This window comes from Paralichthys olivaceus, chromosome 1 (assembly GCF_024713975.1).
Source record: "Paralichthys olivaceus isolate ysfri-2021 chromosome 1, ASM2471397v2, whole genome shotgun sequence".
Taxonomy (NCBI): Eukaryota; Metazoa; Chordata; class Actinopteri; order Pleuronectiformes; family Paralichthyidae; genus Paralichthys; species Paralichthys olivaceus.
Window position 1 is genome coordinate 26,064,711 of NC_091093.1, and position 13,067 is coordinate 26,077,777.

General features: G+C 44.1%; 1 protein-coding gene across 19 annotated transcripts in view; it reads right to left on the reverse strand.

The window, feature by feature from the left end:
* neo1a (neogenin 1a) overlaps window positions 1-13,067 on the reverse strand; it is a 154,041-nt gene that overhangs the window by 40,157 nt on the left and 100,817 nt on the right. For all 19 annotated transcript variants that reach the window (XM_069526127.1, XM_069526145.1, XM_069526146.1 and 16 more), the window contains exons 6-7: window positions 8,171-8,325; window positions 7,943-8,063 (exon numbers count right to left, since the gene is read on the reverse strand). In XM_069526127.1, the coding sequence (XP_069382228.1) occupies window positions 7,943-8,063; window positions 8,171-8,325 (276 nt within the window). The remainder of the gene's footprint in view (window positions 1-7,942; window positions 8,064-8,170; window positions 8,326-13,067) is intronic.

Here is a 13,067-nt window from a genome sequence, read left to right on the forward strand (position 1 = left end):
CAATTTGGCGTTTGCTGTCGTTTTTATTGGAAATGACTCATGTAGTCATTTTTTGAAGGCCTGAATTATGTTGTCACGTATTTCTGCCTCTGCCTCCAAATGTATGATAAAGAGCACATACGCAGTCTCAGAGAAGATGTAGTGTGTGACAGAGCAGCAGAGGGAAACAAAGTGAAGGCGAGAGAGGCCTTGACATAATGAATGCAGGCTTGAACGAACAGTGAGAGAGAAAATGTCAGTCAGTGAATGAAGGCGATCACCAAACACAAAGGTTGTGTTCGAAAACACGCATTCACTCCCGCCCACTCACTGTATAGGGAGTTCTATAAGGAGGACTGTATAGTGCGCTCGTCTGCACTATGCGTCATCGTTTGTATGCTAAAAAGAAAGATGCCTGTATCACCACCTGGTGGCTGGCTGTGGTACAGGTCCTAAACTCCGACTCCCTCCATGTCACCAGATGGGTGTAGATAAGAGTACATAATAAATCTTTCTGTAAGATGGTTTCTGTCATCTTAGGTTTGTTAACTTTTCCAAATATAGGTTTGGGATTATTGATTATTTGATGCTATGAAACGTTGAAATGTCATGATTGACAGTTGAATGTATCAGTGGGACCTACAGTATAATTACCTCCATTCCCCATTTCTGGACATCGATAGAAGGTGGAGACGCGTCATCCATCTTTATTTACGGTCTATGATTGTCTCACAATTAAAACGAGAAATGTTTAGTGTCTGCAACTAATTTCACTTCATTAAAGTCTTTTGTGTTTGCGGCTGCTTCTCTTAAGGCTTTTGTTTTTCATTCAGGCACAATTTAGTTTTTCACATCGTACAGTTCTCTCTCCTCTCTGCATGAGCGCAATGCATGATGGTCCATTGCTCTGCTGTTGTTAACCATCGGTTGAACACTACTTTCCACAACGCACAGTGGAACACAATGAGTCCACAGTGGGTTCTGTCCATTTAGCGTGTAAGAATTATCACTCCACATTCAGACAGCACGGCCACCTCACTTTATAGTGAGTGATTTCGGACACAGCCTCAAAAGCAGTGTGACCATACGCGTGCACGTGTACGCGAACGCGACACGTTGTTTAGCCGTCACATTTCCACGCTGGCGCCTGCTGTCGAAGCTACACTTAACGATGCAGTCGGTGCCAAACAGAAAACATGGCAGCCCCGCGCGGCGCTGACACGTTCACATGCTCACAACGTTACACACTCTGCTCCCGCTGGCCCGGCCGTGACCCTGCTAAAAGATGATGGAGCACACTGAATTCCCTGAAGTGGGCCGGGGCTTTTATACAGTGCTGGTGGAGTCTGGCTGGAGGGAAGGGTCTTTTAGCAGCAGATTCTCACTTCTTGATTTGAGCAGGGAATAAGGGCGGCGCTCTGATGTAACAGAGGAATCTCCCCTCGTCGGTGGTTTGTCTTGTGCCAGTGTATTAAGAGGATTTTGTTTTTTAACAGCTCGAACTTCACTGGAACTCAGAGTCTCTTTGCTTTTTAATCATGATCTAGTTACATTTTATATCACAGGGATTCATAATAAATGTCTTTCTGCAGCGCCAGATAGATAGAGCTGCTAGAGTTTCTCAGTCATCTCTCTCTTGACTTTCAACTGAAGTACTTCTTTATTCGCACTAGAACACAAAAAAAAAAAAAAGGATAAAGCTTCAAAAATCTAAATATATTTGTACGTAAACCGCGTCTTACTTGTGTTTCTGCACAGAGCCACAAAAACGAATGCAGTGTTCCCTCATGTGCATCAATGCTCCGGGTGGAAATAATTACTGCTTTTGCTGAAACAATACATTTTCTATATTTTAGTGTCTATTTGTTACAAATTTGCTGCAGTTATCAGTTCTGTTTGTCTTTGTCAGGCTTTTTGTGGTCGACAGTGTGAGCAGAATTTCTTCTGGCAGAATTGAGCAGAATTTCTTCTCTACAACAGCTTCCCCCGGCCGGGTCGCGTTCCAGCTGTAAAGTCTGATCTTTTTTTTGGGCTGCAAACAAACCAAACGTAGATTTTTCACAGTCGTCGTTGTGTGTGTTCTTTGGTGTTTGTTCTGGATTGCTTTGCATTTACAGAAATATGTAGAGATGCATTTATCTCACTTAAAAGCCATTGTTATAATTTTAGTTTTTATTTAAAGGGTACAAAAAGGCTCCATGCTGGCTCCTTCAGATCCTTCCCAGATGAGGTATAATTTCATTTTCAGTGTTGTAGATTAGTTACATCTAAATAAAACTTGCGTTGGTGTTCTTTCTGAGGTTTAAATCTTTATTTAGTGTTAAGTGTCTTGGTCCCGAGTCAAAGCATGTGAGACTCTGAGACTTTCTGTTAATTGGCAACAACAAGTCGTCTGCAAGTACAGACAGACTCTTAGTAACTTCACACAGAGATCTGGAGCTCAACTCTGCTGTGATTAATTGATTCACTAATGAAGTTAGGGTATGTGCGAGTCTTAAAATATCCTCTCCCAGTATCTCTGTGTGGCTGTCACTTTGTCAGCTGCAGCTCTGGGGACAGGCGTCAGTGTCAGTTCATCGCGCAGTCCTGTCGCCTGCGATCGGAAAACCAGGCACCACAGGCGGTGATGAGGCATCTCCAGCTCTCAGCGGGGGTCTGGTACCTGTGAGGGGAGGGGAGGACAGGGCTCTGCTGTTTCCTGCCACAGGTCTAGGAGGAGGGAGGGAAGAAAAACTAACGGCAGCGTGGCTGGATGAGAGGGGAGATGAAGCAAGCGGAGGTGGGCTAAAGCCGAGAGAATGTGAAGGAGGAAGAGATGAAGGAGAGAGAGAGGAGACTGAAGAGGAGGGCTTGAATATTTAAGATTTGGATTTAACAAAAGCTTGAATAAATTAATCAGCATCAGAAATAGTGCATCATTCTTCTTTCATCATAAAACAACCCAAATAATTTCTCGGAACATCAGACTACAGGAGAAAGAACTTCTCACTTTAGTCTGAACCAAAATAACAAGCGTGAGGTGCCTCGGACGACGGTCGAGACCAACACAGCGACGTTTAGTCCGACCAAAAGAGATGGAATTGATCCGGATCAAACTGCAAAATGGTTTGGATTTGAATATTTTGGACTTCTGGAAGAGTTTCAGGAAGTCAAGAGAAAATAAAACAATTGACGCGTAAAAAAGAAGTGGAAGCAGCTGTCAGGATTGATTCCTGTCTTCTCCTCTGACAATAGAATGTTTGTGAATGGAAAGGCTTCTTTTTTCAAAAAGACAAAGCAAAGACAATTCAATATCCACACCTGTCCAGAAACCAATCGATGTCAAGTACAGGTGGACGCAGCCCACGCAGGTGATGAGTACGGACTGACAGGACATGTAAAAACAAAACTAACCAGATCTAACGTTTACAATGTGACAAAGACGTCAACCTTGGTTCAGACTTTCAGGTGAGAAAACTCTGGTATTTCGTGAAATGCCTCCCTCTCTTTCATGTCAACGAGATTCACTTTTCAGCAGTTGTGAGTAAAACAGCATGAGAGCTCAGACCTTGTACATCCAAACAAGCTTTGAAGCTTTCTAGTGAAGTACTTGGCTTGGGCACAAGGAGGCAAAATGTCCAACCAGTATTTACGTGAGCTGTGGGCATGAAGAGAAGAGGAGGCGGAGAGAGGGACAGACAAACCTCAGACAGAGGAGTATTTCCATATCGAGTTACCATCACAGCATATGGAGGGAGCAAGAGTAAGAATTCACATGCAAATGAAAGTGCATCTCTGACAATGTATGCAAACATAAAAAGCAAAAAGGCACAGTGAAGTGCATCCCCTTTTATTTGCCAATGTCAAATGCAGATCTGTTTGAATTTTTCATATTAAGCTTTCAGGTGCTTGAATTTTTGACAAGTGGGTATTAAGTAATAGTTTCCAGGCTGGTATGTAGCCATGGATTTTTTGATTGTACAAATGGAAAAACAAAAAGGTGGAGAGCCTTTTCTTTGCAGTGATGAATGTCTGTCTCTCACACGTGGGTGCAACATTGTGCAGCTCTCCACTCCGCAGTTATGCTGAGAACTAAATATTTGTCTCGGCTCTGCCCTCGATCTTTAGGAACTGCAGGAAAGGGAACCGCACTGTAAAACTTGGATATACACTTTAGTGCGCCACCTTATCGAGCTTCAAACGGTGCCGCAGTCTTTTTAAAGCACATGGAAAGATGACAATCATGTAAACAAGTGCTTTGTCTAGGCGTGTACGACTTCAAAGTTGAAAGACGTGGCCCATTTCCTCTCCGGGCTGTAATTGCCGCCTACTGCTGTTTCATGCATGAGCATTTCACATAATCATCTGCCTGGAAAAGGCCAAGGCAAGTTGTTGCTACACTGTCTACGGATGACACGTGACAATAATCCTATAAACAGCACGTCCACGACCCGCCCTCATGGTCACTGTGACAGTGAGGTGTGCAGGTGGACAGACAGCCGGCAGTGAATCACTAACACCAGCCACCAGTGATTGTATTTATAGTTTAGTGACGAGAGGCCGGGCCGGTCTGCTGGGGATGTGAGGAAAACCTCAGGAACTATTCCGTCAAACTTGTTAATGAGCACATCTCCAGATGAGACCAGTCATTTTATCGATTCCGGCCTCTGCATCGCTGTAACTCTCAGATGTCTTGTCGCCGTCGATCTCTCTGACAACAAGTAGTGACTTACAACAGAAACTCAAGCACAACTGGCACAAACCTGCGACAGCTCCTAATGTGGCAGGTTTACAAGGGGGCACTGCTTGTCCTGCGTTACACTGCATACTTATGTCGTCCCCCCGCCCCTTGAGGACCACTTTCTAGCATTGTGCTCCTTTTTTCCGCACATCTGTTTGCAACTAGCTGACCCATATTGCACATTGCTGTGGAATGTCCAGGAAAATTGTTGCAGACTGCAGCTTTCAAGGGTCAAAAATGGCCAAATCAAGATAAACTGTGCTGGGAAAGTTTTACAAATGTTGTTCGAGTGAAAACTCATCGTCAACGACTCCAGTTCAAAGCCAAGCGTGTTGATACAGAGCACCTATCACTATAAATAACAGCCGGAGTACAGTACTGTAATGCTCTACATGCTAACAGCTGACCCTTTTCCAGTCCACACAGCCTCTGCAGGAATCATCATGGAGCTGCATTTAACCGCAGCTGGCAGCGTCAAGATGCAAAGATTATGACCGCTAATGAATATTAGCCAAGTCGCAGCCGCTGGGTGTTTAGAAGCAGCTCGCCCCCATTGATTTCCCTGTTGGGTGAAGACAACTTTATCCCTGTGGCAAGTCCCCGGCTTATCTCGCCCCCGACTGCAAGCAGCCGACCGACAGACTGCGTGTTTTCCTGGCCCCGTTTCAGGAAGGATTGGAGCCTGGCAGGTGTGCACAGGACACTCGACTGAGGTAAAACACACAGGGGCAGCACAGAGCAAGAGGAGTGTCTGTGGAAAGTGGACAAAGATGCCCAGCTGTGAGGGAGGGTGGTCATACAGGGTGGGTGGGTGGGGGGGGACTCAGGCCAGCACAATTAACACAAAGCCCAGTGTGCTGGATTATCACAGGAGGCAGGTGTCTGAGAAAGACAAGGGGAGAACAGTGGCAGATGGATGTAGCGCTGCATCCATACTATGGATACTCCTGGTGTGCACACGAGTCTGGACTTTTGCAGCAGCTTTTTCTTGCTGGTTGGGTCTTTTCAGTCATGACGTGGCCTTCACCGATTCGTCAGGCTACTATCACATGACCCCCCCCCCTTTGGAAGAAATCAACCAGCATTAACGTCGGCCAACAGTGCAGAACACAACATGGAGAATCAGTTACAAGCCTTGCTGAGCCTGCTGCCTTTGCTTACATCTGTTGTTCAGTTCAGTTCTGCATTTTAACAATGATACAGCTGCGTACGTGTGCAGGAGACGAGCGAACTGCGACATTTCCCGTGTCCGTGTGCCTCCCTGTTAGCACCAGCAGACACCATGCCATGGAAGGAAAGAGATGCTGTTCCACTAGAACTTAAAGAGATTCATATCAACCTCACATCACTGAGCCGCTCCCACAAAACACAAATAGCCGTGGAAAATGAGCTGATTTCAAACACATTCTCATCGATTCACCATTTGGAGTCACAAATTGCACCTTTGAGAGAGGAAATTACTTTGACGCAGTGAAGCGAGCGTTTGTGGATGTGTCTATATAAGCACAGAACGTCAATAATTTACAGGAAGAATAAAGAGTGTCACGGGGACTTCGGTTATTCTCTCCATTCACCATCTGAGACTCAGACTGAAGAGCGGATAATACACAAACAGGAAACTGGAGAACAGAGCTGGTGGAGGCTCGTGTGCTTGAACGAGAATCAGCGTGACCACGGCAGATGTACGCACTCAGAGACGTAACAAAGCAAAAAAAAGATCCTCTGTAATATTTATGGATTAAACAGAGATTAATTTCTTCAAAGCTCTGCTCAGGGCGAACCCCACGTGCAAGGGCAGCTGTGTCGGTAAATTCATCCCATTTATCTTCAACTCAAACAAAGAAAGAAAAGGAACTTGGGGGCATGAAAAGTGGCAACACCCTTATCGCTGGTGTCAAACACAAATACACAATGAGCTGCAGGTTGTCATTATTTTGGACTTAACGTCCCATCGGAGGGGGCGGCACAGCTTGGGGGCCCACCGGTTGGACACTGCTATGCTAATCCATTAGCCACCTGCTTCAAGTGAAGGGGGAGTTCACGCCTGATTACAGTTTCCCATCTTTCTCAGCGAAACAGTTTGAGTCAACAGTTAATGGCGATGATGATTTCTAGACACAGAAACGCTGATTTCTGCTGCAGGAGCAATGTTTTGCCTTCACTCCACTTGCCGGTTTATTGTTCCTCCACTTTTCCACCTTCTGAATTTATTTTGATTATTGCTTTTTAGTGAAATTGTCTTGTATATTATCGTGAATTTCTTGTAGTTTGCTGTTATTGTTTTGCAGAGAGGTTTTTTTATTTCAGCCCTGCAGGTTAGACTCTGATTATTATGCAAATTTTTTCAAATCTAAGTTATGTTACAATTTCTCTAATGGTCAGAGGTAATGAAACAAAACTACCCCTAGTACGAAGATGTTCAATTATTATTGTTATTATGATTATTTTACATTTGCCTCTCATTCCAGACACCTCTAGTCTTCTCGCCACTGTCCTTGGCGTCTGCTTTTGTCATTCTCTGCACCCAGCAGCTCCTCTCTGCGAGTTAGCTTTGAAAACCTTCCTTCCACTTAAAAGGAAAATGTACAGCGAGAGAGACTCTTTAACTTCCCTGGTCTAAGGGCTCTTGTTTAGGTAAAGCTCCCTGCTAAAAGGAGGCCTTTGCTTTTCTAAAGATGCTGCATCAAAGGGCAGGCTTTTCTAACAGCATTTCTATGAGACGGGATGTGGAATGGACGGAGCGTCGCTCGCCCCAGATACAGCAAACTTCTGTTCCCTTTGAGTCACCTCTGGTCTAACGTGATCCCAGCGGTTTCATTTCACTGTTCACTACACACCCTCACTCTCTCCTCACACCTTCACGGACGTGCACAGCCTCCAGGATTTGTTTCGGTGTTTCCAAATAAGACAAACTGTATAGAAAGCTGGAGACACACCCATCGATCATTTCCTCCTTCATTGCTCTTTCTAAAGAGGCCAAACAGGGCACTGGAAGTTTCTGAGCCACAGGCTCAGCGTCTAACATTCAATCATTTTTTCTTTATCTTTAATATATTTTTTCTTTAACATTTCTCAACTTCTGCTTTTGTGCTTTATAAGATGTACAGCTGATGTCTGAGGCGGTTTGTTCCTTATCAAATTTGTGTTTTTTGTCATTTTTTCATGTATGACTTGAACTGATCTAGTCAACTAAAACATCAGATTTGCACACTATACTATAGGTGGTTATGGAGAGTGGCGTACCGTGATCCAAGATGATGAGCTGGGCGCTGGACTGGATGTTGCCGACATCGTTTTCTGCAAGGCACTGGTAAAACCCCTCATCAGACTTGACCAGACCCAGAACCTGCAGGTTGTGCTCCTTCTACAGAAATAAAAATAGGTTACAACTAGAACTTCTAACCAATCTCAAAGTCTTGACAATGTGATGATGCAAAATCATGCAAATACAATGTGGTGTCGAGAACTTACAACTATTTGAAAGTAATCACTGGGGATGACAGCATCTCCATTCTTGACCCACTTGACAGTGGGAGCTGGTGACCCCGAGACCTCGCACTCAAACACGATGTCCATGGACTCGTGGGCATAAATGTTGGTCGGCCGCTTGACGAACTGGGGAGGAACTGTGGAATACAGATGAGAATGACGAGTCAAAATTAAAGTGAGATTACATTAACTGTCAGAGTTTGAGGAAAACTGACTTAACATTTAAAGCAAAGGAGTAAAAAAGACATGAATTAAAAACTTGAATTGCTGTTGTGGTTGTATGCTTCTGTTGACCAGGGCAGTTTCTGTCAGTTTCAGACTTTTGACCTTTACCTCGTGTAATGTGATCAGTTCATCTCTGAGTCTGATCAAAATCTGAGGAAACTCGCTATCGGTGGACTTGGGAAATATTAAAGAGGACAAAAACACGGGTTCTCTGGAGGCATTCGTAAGAAAATGAGTTCTCAAGACCAAAAAAAATTTGTTTTGTGAAGAAGTTTCTTCAAGGTGTTCAAAATAATAGGACGGACACCCAAAAACACAATGTATGAAGAAGTCTGAAGAAAATCAGTAACCAATTTAAAAAAGAAACCAAGCACATCATCTTTGCCAGAAAACGATCAAGACTGAATGATTCCATATCTTCTCTTCATTTGCCAAATTACCATTTAAGGGAAAGTAGAAAGAACAACAAACATCGCGCAGCAGCAACTTGTCCAATGATTATCTGCATCCTTCACACAACGGTGACCGTTCCAGCAGATGGAAACACTTGGAATATTTGATAAAGAGGGTCAATAACCTCTGTCCTTACTTATTCATGGGTGAAAAATAACAGCCTGGTATCAGTTTGTACGTTAGCGTGCTACACACGGCACAGCCGAGCACTGTCAGATCTCCCTCTAGTCCTGGTAATGAGGGCCAGGAAGGAGTTATTTGATCTGCTGGGGTGATACAGCGCCTCATCAATCTGTCCTAGAGCAAGGTCGCTGGGAGCACAGGGCCCAGGCCTCGTCCTCTCTCTATAATTGGAGCGTACGTGTTGAAGGGAGAGAGGGAGGCAGTGAGACAGGCTGCATGTGTGCCTGTACAGTATGTGGGTGTTTCTGTGCCTTCGGAGCCTCTCTGCTTTCTCTGATAAGCAGCGACCTCACTGACCACACTTTAAATGACTGTATTGTTAGTGCGTCGCCGTGTGTCAAGCTCCACCATCAGCCTCCTGGGCACTGCCATAGCGACTTATTAGCATCTATTTTGTGGCTATGCACATGAGCTGATTGGGTATTAGCAGCAGTGGGTGGATAGGGTTCCTTTTCTCTGCTTTACTCAGCTGAGTAACTGATTGTGAGGTCAAGTCGTCGCGTGCTTGATGTTGCTGTGGCTAATTTATTTTAACATGAAACGGCTGGTTAACAGATTAGCCCTCATCCTGCTGGGACATGCTGCTAATGAGAGCAAGACAATTAAGAGAATTGTAGACGTTTAAAGAAACAATCCACTGTGCACATATTTCTCAAACAATTACAGCCTAATTACATCAAGAAGCTGCGCGGTTACAGGACATGATAGACTCGATTTTGTAACGTGCCGTTCGCAAATTATCAGATTCTTTTAAATGGCTCTTTGGTGAGAACAAGGGGAACGAGGCGTAGGCTACTTGAACTGCTACTTTTATAATTGTGCCCAATTTTCACTGCCCGACGTCAACCCTCCTGCTTTCACGTGAGGAGTGACAACACGAATGATTCTCGTCCTTTTAAACTTGACGTCTCTGTGTGTGTATGGCACCTCTTTTTATCCTGAAATGTTTTTCAGTTTTGTGTCCGTTGCATGTCAGAAACATCATGAGCCCACTCGCTGGATGTTAATCCTCCAGATATTCTCCAGCTGTGTTTGCACATAAGCTCATTCGTATATTCTACAGAGTTCTTACAAGAGGGCAGGCTGGAGATCTGTCCAACGTCTCTAAGGACTGGAGCCATAAGATCAGGCTCTCGTTAAAGAGCCAAAGTTCCCATCACTAGACTCCATCATGCGTTTGTGTTTTCCTGACCTTGAAATGCACTTCGCCCATCTGTGTAGTATTTTCCGTCTCAACACAGAGCACACGGAGCGAGGGTGGAAGTGAAGATACAACTCAATAGAAGAGGAGCACAAAGAAAGAGCACAAACACAAAATGTTCTCCCTGCATCCTCATTTAAAGACCCAGGGGAACCGTGTGTCCTCACTTTCTTCCAGCTCATCAAGAAAAGGAGCATTTCCCTGTCTTACCAAGTAAACAGGATAATTATGAAGGAATTAAAATCGTATGCAGTTTGAACAGGCTGCAGCTGCAGGTATGATCATGTAAAGGGTCAAAAATACAAAGGAATAAGTCATCTCTATCCATGTGACAGATTTTTTAAAATACTAAATGCATAAACTGAATGTTCGTTGCTGGTGTCGGATGGTGTGTAGTCAAAATAGAGACCTGTACTTCAATGTTACACACGGTCCACTGTTCCAGTTCTCATCAAACAGTTTTCTTGAGCCGTGTTTAAAAATCCATGGCGACAAAATTTTATGCTAAACTCATGCACGTCACTCTGGTTGTATGAAGTGAATTCTGGGTGGATTTTTCCCCATCACGTTTGGAAAAAAATCTAATTGCAGTGTACAGTATTTTGGATTTTTCCATGACTACCAAATTCCAGTAGTTCTTCCAGCACACTCTGCAGGCGAGCAGGTCAAACATGAAACGAATGAATAGAGCCAGAGAAAACTGAAACCTTCCCTCCCCTCGCTTAATGAGTGTCTAGCATTTTCCATCAGCTAATCTAGCAAATACTGATGACTGAGGACTGAAACGAGGATGGTGAGGATTGTGGTATGGATCTCTGAACAACGACAGCCATCATCCTGGTCTGTGTGTGTTTGTTAGTGTGTGTGCATGTGTTAGCCTGTGTGTGCATGTGCTCATGTTCCCTGCAGGTGGACGTGTGAGCTGTGAATAATGTGTTTCACAGTGTGGTGTCCCCTGGATATTTGTGTGTGCAGCAGAGGCAGGTGGAATCCTTGGTTTAGTTTGTGTGTGTCAGGGACACAGCATGTGTGTGTGCGTGTATGTGTGCGTGTATGTGTGTGTGTGTGTATGTGTGTGTATGTGTGTGTGTGCGTGTGTGTGTGCTGAGCCATGTGTATGAATAATCCTAAACGAGTCTGGATACTTGTTTCATCCCATTAGTACTGGTGCTATATGCTGTGCATAACTGTGTTTGCTTCCTACCCTGCCGGCAAAATGTGTATGGGTGGATTTTGTTTGCATAATATGTGTGTAAGTGTGTGTCTGTGTGTGTGTGTGTGTGTGTGTGTGTGTTTGAATGTGTGTAAGTGCCTGCTTATATATGCTAACAGGTATGCTGTCTCGATCCATGCACGTTGATTGTATTTGTGCATTTCTATGTATGAATATATATATATATATATATTTCATATTCCAGAGCCCCCTAGTGTGTTTTGCTTATGACAGGTCTTGATGGTGACTGGTACCTTGTGGCTCTCTTTATCTCTATCTCTCTCACTCTCTGTTTCTCCCACCCCCTGACTCTCAATCTTCCTATAACTCCCTGTCTATCTCTTCATCTTCAGCCCCCCCTCCCTCCTCTCTCCTACTGACATGCACCATTTTCTCTAAATGGAGTTCAGACACTGGACAGAGCAATGAGTAAAAACGCCCAAATATACCAATAAAGCTTTCAGGGGAGGAGAGGTGGGGGGGTTGGTGCTGGAAGCCATCAGGACTCAACAGAGGGTGACACGTGTGTCAGGGTGGGAGGGGTGGGGGGTGATGGTGACTCTTAGTGCAAGAAGACGCCTGATGAGCTTCTTTAATTGGCTATTTGCAGCGTGAAACATGCAAAGAAGTATGAGACGATAGGGATTTTTGGCAACTAATGCAGCTGCAGAACCAAAATTCCAGTGTGACTACAGCTGAAAATCATTACAAGAACAACCCTGCTCCTAAAGTGCTGCATACATGCATTTACAGTATGTTGGCAGGCGGTTGTTCGTACGCCAACACACAAAGTTAATGCATGCTGGGAGCAAAAGTAAACCACTATGGATTTTTGCAACGAGGCGAAGGCAGAGAAAAGTGCCTTTTGAAGTTCTACTAGATGGCAGCTGTGAGGCCGGTAACAGCGGCACTAATGCACTGTAAAAGGTTCCAATACGCAAAACAAAAGAAATTTGGGTTTCAACAAAAAAGGCTTTGCATGGACTTGCAGTAAGAAATATTCAAAATATCTGTCCGACCATGATGATGTAGGTTTTGTTGAGAAGCTGGATGGAAAAGTATTAAAGGCAAAAAGGAAATTCCGCAGGGACAATAACACCCACCAACATAATACAAATCTGAAGCTTTCAATGTAATAATCCCTCAAACGTAATAGCAGCGCCTACTACAAATATAATATGTAATTTCCTTTAAATGTAAGTTATTACGAGATACATTAACAATCCACAAAACAATGCAAATATAATAGCTATTTCATTTGCAGAAAATTAGGTACATTTGTGGGCTGTTATTAAGTAGCTGGGTTTTACAGGGACAACTGAATGAACATCAGTGTTATAAGAACCTTTTTTCTTTGGGAAAAAGGTATGTTGATAGATTGGCCCATGTCCCATTCACAAACATGGAGGAGCCAGGGTTTATGATGTTACTGCAGCCAGCCACCAGATAAAGATTGAGAGCCACTGGCTTCACTATGGGGCAACCATCATGTCGTGCATCTTAATATACAGTCTCAGCCGATCACACTCTGCAGTGCTGTTGCCGCTGTATCGTCTGACTGCAGCTTTCACCAAAATTTGGATTTTCTACATCAAGTAACAAGA